The sequence below is a fragment of the Rhincodon typus genome, chromosome 28 (assembly GCF_021869965.1).
Source record: "Rhincodon typus isolate 14 chromosome 28, sRhiTyp1.1, whole genome shotgun sequence".
Lineage (NCBI taxonomy): Eukaryota > Metazoa > Chordata > Chondrichthyes > Orectolobiformes > Rhincodontidae > Rhincodon > Rhincodon typus.
This window is the reverse complement of record NC_063359.1, coordinates 2,466,718-2,477,792: the sequence shown is the minus strand read 5'-3', so window position 1 is coordinate 2,477,792 and position 11,075 is coordinate 2,466,718. Positions and strand designations below refer to the sequence as shown.

Sequence of the window (11,075 nt, the reverse complement as noted above, 5' to 3'; positions counted from 1 at the left end):
GAACCCCCTTCCCCTCCCCCTTTTCTGATGAAGGGTCTAGGCCCGAAACGTCAGCCTCTCTGCTCCTATGATGCTGCTTGGCCTGCTGTGTTCATCCAGCCCTGCACCTTGTTGTCTCCTTTGGAACTTCTGTTGTTTTAAGCCCGCAGTATCTGCCATAAGCCTCCCTTTTGCTCTTCTTGTAATCTTGTATATTCTTTAGTTTACAGGGTTCCCTGGACTTGTCGGTCTCGTTCTTTATCTTTACCGGGTCACGTTGGCCCTGTACCCTCCTTATTTCCTCTTGAAAGAGTCCTACTGTTTAGACAGAAATACCTGAAAATGACTGCTCCTAGACCATTCTGGCTGCAACATAGCTGATCTTACAAAATAAAAATCAGCATTCACCCTGATGTCAGGCCATTCTTTGCATTTTTCCATAACAATTTTGAATCTAATGGAACAATGATCACTGTCTACAATGTTTTCCCCCAATGATACATCAATCATATACTGACTTAAAAAGCTATTCTAGATGCATTTTAGGAATTCTGCTCCCTATAAATCTTCCCCAATTTACAACAGGGAAGTTGAAATTCCCCCACTATTACTACCCTACAACTTTTAAACTTCCCTTAAATGAGTCTAGATATCTGCTCTTCTGCTTCTCTTGGACTATTAGGGGGCCTGTGGCACACTGCCAGCAACGTGATTGCTCCTTTTTAAGTTCAACCCAAACGGTTTCATTGTTCATCAGGCTCCATGCGTTGAAATAAATTCCATTCAACGTTGCGAAACTCCCTTATACCTTAACTGGTCTATAATACCTATGCCTTCTTGTCTCACTTGCTGTTTCTTCTAATTTTGGTCGTTCATCTCTCCCTGCTGAACATTCCCTCTGGATCTCATCCACCTCCCTCCCCTGTTCCCAAGATGGATGGAGTCTACGTTTTCAGGCACAAAACATTTTTCCTAATTTGGTGAACAGAAAGGATATTGCAAATGGAATAGCAAAAGTGACTTACAAAGGTGTCTCTGTCTCATCAACTTTTTATCCCAGTGTATTCTGCATTTTATCATCAAAAAATCCCCCTTTTGAGCTTGCACATTTGGCAGGATTATTGACAACAACAACAAAAACAAAAGTTGCTGGAAAAGCTCAGCAGGTCTGGCAGCATCTGCGAAGAAAAAAATCAGTTAATGTTTTGGGTCCGGTGACTCTTCCTCAGAACTCAGTTTTTTAGAACTGAGCTTTTCCAGCAACTTCTGTTTTTGGTCCTGATTTACAGCATCTGCAGTTCTTTTGGTTTTTATTTTGGCAAGATTATTGAATAGTGTTATTAAATAGTATGCTCCCTCTAAGCTTGCCATGTTGAGGTGTAAACGCGAAAGGCGGCAGAGATAAAACTATTTTGTTTAGCTCGAAAGTCCTTACAACATTCAGGCAAACTACTTCATTACAGAAAGTAAACTTTCATTTTAAGGTTTTGAAACATAAAGGTTCCACTCATACCTATTTCAAAACATTTCATTGTTCATAACAATCACAAGCCATTGGAAACTGTCAAAAACCTCTCAAGTGCACTTCCATGACTGCAATGCCTACTTATGAAGATCCAAAGGTACAATTTAGATGAACAAAAGACTATTTGTTGACTGTTCTCAATACACTTAGCTAACTTCCAACTCCTGCTACACTTTCAGAATTACTGGTGGATATTGTTGAATCTGAGTTAAAAGATAGTTTTCACATTGATGAAATTCATTTTGGTGATAGCCAAACAGAGCAATTTCAGCAAACAACATTCTGATCTCCAGCAGCAACATATCAAGATCATCATCAGTGGATGACCTGAAGACATTTAATTGGTCACTGAGCTAGCACATTCTTTAGTTATCAGCAATGAACTTGGATCCTCTAGAAACACAATTTTCAGAAGTAAACAAATTATTAGTCAACAGGTTATACATCGACATTGCTTGACCATACACACATTGATCACATGGGCATACAGGAAAAACAAGAGATTGGCAATGGATCTATCAATTAACCAGGCATCAACAAGGACATTGATCAACTAATCAGATTGTGTGAAACATTTCAATTCTATCTTTAATTCTTTGAAGAGGTGACCAAACACGTGGATGAAGGTAGAGCAGTGGATGTGGTATACATGGATTTAAGTAAGGCGTTTGATAAGGTTCCCCATGGTAGGCTCATGCAGGAGGTAAGGAGGCATGGGATAGGGGGAAATGTGGCAGATTGGGTTCAGAATTGGCTGACCCTTAGAAGACAAAGGGTGGTAGTGATGGAAGATATTCAACATGGTGCTCAGTTACGAGTGGTGTAACACAAGGATCTGTCCTGGGTCCTCTCCTATTTGTGATTTTTGTAAATGATTTGGATGAAGGAGTGGAAGGGTGGCTTAGCAAGTTTGCGGATGATACAAAGGTGGGTCACGTTGTGACAGTGTGGAGGGCTGTTCTGAGTTACAAAGGGACATTGATAGGATGCAGAGCTGGGCTGAGAAGTGGCAGATGGAGTTTAACCCTGAAAAGTTTGAGGTGATTCATTTTGGAATGACAAACTTGAAAGCAGAATACAGGGTTAATGGAAAGATTCTTGGCAGTGTGGAGGAGCAGAGGGATCTTGGGGGTTCATGTCCACAGTTCCCTGAAAGCTGCCACCCAGGTGGATAGAGTTGTTAAGAAGGCGTATGGTGTGTTAGCTTTCATTAATAGAGGGATCGAGTTCAAGAGCCGTGAAGTTATGCTCCAGCTATACAAAACCCTGGTTCGGCCACATCTGGAGTATTGTGTCCAGTTCTGGTCGCCTCATTACAGGAAAGATGTGGAGGCATTGGAAAAGGTGCAGAGGAGATTCACCAGGATGTTGCCTGGAATAGAGGGAAGGTCTTATGAGGAAAGGTTGAGAGAGCTAGGGCTTTTCTCTTTAGAACGACGAAGGACGAGAGATGACTTGATAGAGGTGTACAAAATGATCAGAGGTATAGATAGAGTAGACAGCCAGAGACTTTTTCCTAGGGTGGAGGTAGCTATTGCGAGGGGGCATAGTTTTAGAGTGAGTGGAGGTAGATACAGGGAGACATCAGAGGTAGGTTCTTTACTCAGGAGAGTGGTAGGGGCGTAGAATGCATTGCCGGAGAGGGTAGTGGAGTCGGCCTCAATAGGGCCATTTAAGCTGCTATTAGATAGGCATATGGATGATAGTATAAGGTAGGGGTGGAGGTTAGATAGACCTTAGGATTAAGGTAAAAGTTCGGCACAACATCGTGAGCCGAAGGGCCTGTACTGTGCTGTGCTGTACTGTTCTATGTTCTATCAACCTCAACAATTGAGAGAACCTCTCATTCCAATTGAAATTCTTTTGAGTCCTGCGGCAAAATCACAACTGATAATTTCCATGTCCAAGGATACAAGGAAAAACACTGACATAATCATACTCATGGAATCATGCCCTCACAGCCCATGTCCCAGACACCACGGTCACCATCTCTGGATATGTCCTGTCACACCAGCAGGACAGACCTGGCAGAGGTGATGGCACAGTGGTGTACAGCCAGGGGAAATTGCCTGGATGTCCTAAACATTAACTCTGGACTCCATGAAGTCTTGTGGCTTCAGGTTAAACATGGGCAAGGAAACCTCCTGATTACCATGTACCATCATCCCTCAGCTGATGAACTGGTACTCCCCCAAACAGAAAAACGCTTAGTGGAAGTACTGAGGATAGCAAGGGCACCAAAGGCACTCTGAGTGGGAGATTTCAATGTCCACCACCAAGAGTGGCTTGGCAGCAGTACTACTGACCGAGTTGGTTGGGTCCTAAAGGACATAGCTGCTGGACTGGGTCTGCGGCAGGTGGTGAGGGAACCAACAAGAGAGAAAAACATAATTGACCTCATCCTTACCAATCTACCAGATGCAGATGCATCTGTCCATGACAGTATCGATAACAGCAACAACTGCACAGTCTTTGTGGAGACGAAATCCTGCCTTCACATTGAGAATAACCTTCATTGTGTTGTGTAGCACTATCGCCGTGCTAAATGGGACAGACTTTGAACAAATCTGGCAACTCAAAACTGGGCATCCATGAGGCGCTGAGGGCCATCAACAGCAGCAGAATTGCACTCCAGGACATCTGTAACCTCATGGCGTGGCATATCCCCCACTCAACCATAACCATCAAGCCAGGGGATCAACTCTGGTTCAACGAAGAGTGCAGGAGGGCATGCGAGGAGCAGCACCAAACATGCCTGAAGATGAGGTCTCCCAACCTCGTGAAACCAACAAACAGGACTACTTCCATGCCAAACAGCATTAGCAGCAAGTAACAGACAGAGCTAAGCAATCCTACAACCAATGGGCCAGATCTAAGCTCTGCAGTCCTGCCACATTCAGTCACGAATGGTGGTGGACAATTAAAAAAAACCACTGGAGGAGGAGGCTCCACAAATATCCCTATGCTCAATGATGGTAGAGCCCAGCTTTCACAGCAATCTTCAGCCAGAAGTGGATGAACCATCTCGACCTCTTACAGTGTTCCCCAGCATTTCGGATACCAGTCTTCAGCCAATTCGATTCACTTCACATGATATTAAGAAATGCTTGGAGACACTGGATACTGAAACATTCTGGCAAAAGTACTGAAGACTTGTGCTTCAGAACTTGCTGCTCCCCTAGCCAAGCTGTTCCAGTACAGTTACAATACTGACATTTATCCGACAATGTGGAAAATTTCCCATAAAAAAAAGGACAAATCCAACCAGGCCAATTACCAACCCATCAGTCTACTCATGATCATCAGTAAAGTGATGGAAGGTCAAATCAATTGTGCTATCAAGCAGCACTGCACAGCAATAACCTGCTCAGTAACGCTCAAGTTTGAGTTCCACCAGGCCTGACCTTGTTCCAGCCTTGGTTCAAACATGGACAAAAGAGCTGAATTCCAGAGGTAAGGTGAGGGGGACAGCCCTTGACATCAAGGCTGCATTTGACAGAGTTTAGCATCAAGGCAAAGAGTATGGCAAAACTGGAATCAATGGGTATTGGGGGCAAACTCTCCTATGGTTTGAGTCATACCTGACACAAAGGAAGATGGTCATGGTTGTTGGAGGTCAGTCATCTCAACTCTAGGACATTTCTGTAGGAGTTCCTCAGGCTAGTGTCCTAGGGCCAACCGTCTTCAGCTGCTACATCAATGACCTTCCCTCCACCATAAGGTCAGAAGTGGGGATGTTTGCCGATGATTGCACAATGTTCAGCACCATTCATGACTCCTCAGATACTGAAGTAGTCCATGTTCAAATGCAAGAAGATCTGAGCAATGTCCAGGCTTGGGCTGACAAGTAACATTCGCAACACACAAATGTCAGGCTGTGACCATCACCAATAAGATCTAATCACCACCCCTTGACATTCAATGGTGTTTCCATCACTGAATGTCCCACTATCAACATCCTGGGGGTTATCACTGATCAGAAACTCAACTGGACTCACCACATAAACACAGTGGCTCCATGAGCAGGTCAGAGGCTCGGAATAATGAGGCAAGTAATTCACCTCCTGACTCCCCAGATTCTGTCCAGCATCTATAAGGCACAAGTCAGGAGTATGATGGAATACTGTCCACTTGCCTGGATTAGTATAGCCACAAAAACACCCAAGAAGCTTGAATCCATCCAGGACAAAACAGTCCGCTTGATTGGCACTACACCCACATGCATCCATTTCCTCCACCACCAACACTCAGTAGCAATGTATACTATCTACAAGATGCACTGCTGAAACACACAAAAATCCTCAGACAGCACCTTCCAAACCCAAGACTACTTCTATCTAGAAGGACAAGAGCAGCAAATGTATGGGAATACCACCACTTTCATGTTCTCCTCCAAGCCACTCGCCATCCTGACTTGGAAATATATTGCCGTTTCTGCACTGTCGCTGGGTCAAAATCCTGGAATCCACTTCCCAACAGCATTGTGGGTGAATCCACAGCAGATGGACTGCAGCGGCTCAAAAAGGCAAATCACCACACCTTCTAAAGGGCAACTAGGGGTGGGCAACAAATGTTGTCCAGCTAGCAAAGCCCACATCCCACAAATGAATAATTAAATAAAAACATCTTGATGATTGACTATTTAATCAAATCCCCTTTAGTGAGATAAATCAAAAATGCCAACACATGATGCACATTTGTGACAGACAACACAGCAGAGAAAAGCTACACAGCCAAGTCATGATAATTGTATAAGGAGTACATCAGGTCATACTGTACTGATGCAAAAGAATTACCTTAAAATGATGAAGAAAGTGTACCAATATGGTTCCTGAGCATATATATATATAATGTCAGAACATGTTTCCTATACTTCAAACAGCATAGGGAGGACTTCAAACATCCTTGCCTAATGTTTCCTTAATGTTAACACTATCATTCAGCATGTCAATTATCCTCAAATACAGAGGCACATCTTCTTTAAGGGCCAAGCAGGTGCTTGGTATGCAACAGTTCTCTGAATGTCAGAGATCTGGCTGTTTCTTATTCCAATGGCTGTAGATATGTGTCAGTTCTGTCCTCACCAGATTAAATCCCCAAATCTACTCCAGCTAAAGTACCCACTGTGGTGGAACATTCTGTGCTGGTGAAGGGTGAAGGTGAAAGCCTTGCTGATGCATCTTCTGAAATGTCATAGGCTTCATCCTGACAGATACTTGTGTCAGTTAGCCTCTGAGCCTCTTCTGTTGACCATTCATGGACAGAGAAATAGTTGGTGAAAGAGCACAAAACGTATCTCAAGCAATACTTAAGATTTGCTACACTTCTGAGAAAAGTATGCGCCTCAGTGGCTTTTCCTGGCACAGCATCCATTAGCATAGGGTCAATCATAGTCATCAACAACCAGCTGAACCACACTTTTCTCAAAGGCATAGATCAGGATAGCCTCTATCACTCTGGGAATTTTCTTTCCTGTTATGTGTCAGCTTGTCCTGCAATAAGACATAAAGGATTCAGTATGATAGGAATGAACATTTGATGAGCATGCATAGCCCTACTAGGTTGAGATTCACCCCCAATAACTGAGTAGAAAGTGCAGTGCCAGGTAAAGTTAGAACATCAAAAGCATATAGTGGGTGTGAACCCATCAGTGCACATAATACATTTGATGTGAGGTGGGCATGCTGACATGATATAGCTGTACATTGACAGTGATACTGAGTGATGAGTCTGAGGGTGCTGAGAGAAGATAGTGGCACTTACTCTTTCAGAGGGCAAGAGAACATGTGTCTGCTTCCTGCATGGGATCTTGCTGCACTGATGATCTCCTATGCAACCTGGGTCCAGGCTACCAGGGTCTGATGGGAAAGCTTCTTCCACTCTTCAGACGGGAAGTGGACCTTCCTTCTGTCTTGACGGCATGGGGCAGCTGTTCTAGTGAGGCATGGTTAAAGCACAGATGCTTGATAGACATCTCGTGGGCTGTTGGGGTTAGGAATGATGACCACTCACTGTCCTGGAGTAACTGGTTTGGAGTGAGTGAAGAGGTGGCCCAGTTAGATTTTTAATATGGTGTCAGACTACTTGATCCTGAAAGGTGCCACCAGTGGTAAAAACCATCACCACCATCCACGTGATTCATCACATAACTTGCCACAGAACTCGCCACAGAACTCACCTGCATTTAAAATGAGGTGAAGAGTGGATGATTTCTCCAGAAAACGTGTCCATTTGCCACCATACTTTAATTCGAAATTCAAAAATCCCAGCCTTTTCCGTGGATCCCATCGGTTTTACTTCAATGACCGATCTGCCATGTGGGACCTTATCAAAAGCTATGGCAAAATCCATTTAAACCGCATCAAATGCACTACCCTCATCAACTCTCTGTGCTACTTTCCTCCAAATATTAAATCTATTCAAACAATTAAGAAATCTTTGTTAATCCATATCTTTCCAAATGAAGACTTATCATGATCATCAGAATTTTTTCCAATAATTTTCTCATTAGCAACTGACTGGCCTTTAAATATTAAATATCTTTAAATACATTTAATTATTTTTACCCTTTTTAAATCAATGTTACAGCATTAGCTGTCCTCCCATTTTTGAACACATGTCTGTGGTCAGAGAGGACTGGAAAATCTTTGAGCCTCCCTACTTATGCACTTGTTTCCTAACAACTGAAATATAATGAATCTGGGCCTGAAGATTTATCCATCTTCAAAAATATTAAACTCTCTTACTGTGTTAAATTCCCCTAATATTTTACATTCCTCCACCCTAATTGTAATACATGTATCATTCCCCTCTTTCGGAAAACAAAATGCAGAAGTATCCTTAAGAATCATGTTAATGTTTTCTGCTTCCACACAAGGGTTACATTTCAGGTTGCGAATTGGCCTTTCATCTATAGTTAACCTCTTGTTCTTTATGTGATTATAAAAAAAATTGTGTTCACCTTGATTTCATGTAGTTCTTTGCTTTCCTAACGTACTTTATCATTTCAACCCCGTATTTGCACGTTCTTATAGATTTTCTTCACTAGCTTCCTTTTTTTTCATCCTTTCCTTTTAGGCCTTTGACATCCTTGGCCTCTGGACTTGTTAGTCCCACTCTCTCTCTTCAATTTTCACAGTCTCTTCCTTGAAAGCTCCTCCATTAATTTGGCACTGTTTTACCTTAAGTAGCTGTTTCAAGTCTAGCTAAATCTCATCTCAGCTTAGTAAAACTGGCTTTTAACTAATTGAGAACTTTTGTTCCTAGTCTGTCTTTGTCTTTTTCCTAGACTGTCCTAACCTTAAAGGAATTATGATTGTCATCCACTGCCTTAAATATTCACTCCCTCCACCAATGATGCACTGCAGCATGTGCCATATTCGAGATGCCATGCAATGTGTCACCATTCCGTCAAGAGCACCTTCCAAACCCACGAACTCAATCACCTAAAAGGATGCACATGAATACCACCACTTGGAAGTTCCCTCCCCAAGCCACTCAGCAGCCTGACTTTGAGCTATAATACTGTTGATGGGTTGAAATCCTGGAACTTCCCTCCTATAACACTATGGGTGTCTCTGCACCACAGACTGCAGTAGCTTGAGAATGCAGCTCACCACTTCTCAAGGGGCAATTGGTGATGGGCATCAAATGCTGGTCTAGATAATTGCAGCTAGATCCTATGTAAGGTTATAAATTAATCACGCTTTCTCACTCAATCTCAAAATTGCCCACAAGTGGCTATTGGGTGATAGGTAGTGCAGCAAGGTTATTTTTGCATGAGAATCTGACAGTTAAAGACCTATTTTGTTCTCACTGACATAACTTCAGCTCACATGTTCATTCAGAAAATTTGATAAGGAGAAGAAAGACCGTTTATTCTATGGCACGCATTTTGTGGTGCACTTACAAAGTTCTGTGTAAGGGTCACTGAACCCGAAACGTTAACTCTGATTTCTCTCCACAGGTGCTGCCAGATTTGCTGAGCGTTTCGAGCAATGTCTGTTTCATGTTTCTGATTTACAGCACCCGCAGTTCTTTCGGTTTTTGTTTACAAAGTTTCATCTTCACTGTAAGTGAATACAGTACCATGATGGTGACTTTGGAAGCTGCAGTCCCATCACCAACTATTTACCTGCATCGTCTAGCGTTATTGTCACCACCACCAGCAGCATCAACCAATGGCCCAATCCCGCCATTTCCAACGGTCTAACGCCAAGAACGCCACCTCGTTCCCCCGTGGCGCTTCCCTGCGGCAACCTGAATGACCCACACGTGGCTCCTGCCCGTTATGCAACCATGTGATGAGACCCAAGGCGCTCGAGCTGAACTGGCTTGGCTGCCATTTTAATGATTGAACGATAACAGTGCGGTTGTTGTCATCGAGCAAAGAGTATTCTCTTTCGTTCCCATTCAATTCTAATTTGAATCGATACGTATCAAATTGTTGCAATGACTACAATTGAAGGAACTAATCGATATTGACTCATCAGCTACTCGTGTGCTGCGTTATTTTACTGATAAGACAACAAACAGGAAGAAGAAACAGTTCATACCAGATCAAAACAGTGTTACTGTAATTCCATTTACAGGTATGAGAAACCAGTTCAGATACATTTTATTGATTTTCCACTTGGCTCCACGGGCTTGTGTCCTATCTCACAACTTGCTCGGAACAACCACAAAAATGAGTGATTGTTTATATTACTTTATACTCACTAGCCAAGTAAATTTCATGATACACAATCATCTGTAAATCCTACTTGATTGAGAGGTTTTAATTCAAACTCGAAAAATAAATAACGATTTAACTGGTCGGATCTCCCAAACCTGCTGGATCCCATCGTAAGATTTTTTTTTGATTGAACAGTAAGATGAACACCAAGTTTTTTTTTTCAGTGACCTTGCACGGTATTAAAAACTGAAGAGCAATCAAGCAAAATAGCACAAGTTACATTTATGAACTCCGTAGTTTCACAAATATTTTCCTTTTTGGAAAATAAAATGTTTGGGGGATCAGAACAGTTAAGTCGATCTTTATTTTTTTGAATTTGAATTAAATCAGGTACGCTTTACAGATGATTGTGTATCATGAAATTTACCTGGCTCGTGAGTATAAGTAAACAAACTAGCCATGGTCAACAATTGCATGGCAATTAGATCATAACCATGCATTAGAAAAGGCACAAACATTAGAAAAGGCACAAATAGTCAACCTAATGACATGAGGTGGTAGACATTGCCCTTTCGTTTTCGCTTGCTGACTGCAACCATCTTGATTGCTCGCTGCCTTGAATGCAGTCACTTTGGCTCATATTTGGCCTTCCCTTGATGTTAAGTCTTTTCTCTGCTTTTCAAGCACTCTCATGTCTTCTCATTTCTTCTGCCTGAATTGAGTTGTGTTGACCCTCAATATGGGTTGCCTGTTGCAGGTACCAACACAGGCAAGATTACGTGTGTAAATAAGGGTGATGTTGAAACATGATCCTTCTTTTGGAAACGGTTTGCAAAAGGATAGCAAAGGAAAGATGTTCTCATGGAGAAGTAACACACATGATGGGTAAGTTCAGCA

At 42.5% G+C, this 11,075-nt stretch overlaps 1 protein-coding gene across 1 annotated transcript in view; it reads right to left on the bottom strand.

Moving 5' to 3' along the window:
* LOC125486338 (lectin BRA-3-like) overlaps positions 1 to 9,760 on the bottom strand; it is an 81,866-nt gene extending 72,106 nt beyond the window's left edge. Inside the window, exon 1 of the mRNA XM_048613339.1 lies at positions 9,639 to 9,760. Within this exon, the coding sequence (XP_048469296.1) occupies positions 9,639 to 9,702 (64 nt within the window). The 5' untranslated portion in view covers positions 9,703 to 9,760. The remainder of the gene's footprint in view (positions 1 to 9,638) is intronic.
* Positions 9,761 to 11,075: the final 1,315 nt, after the last annotated feature.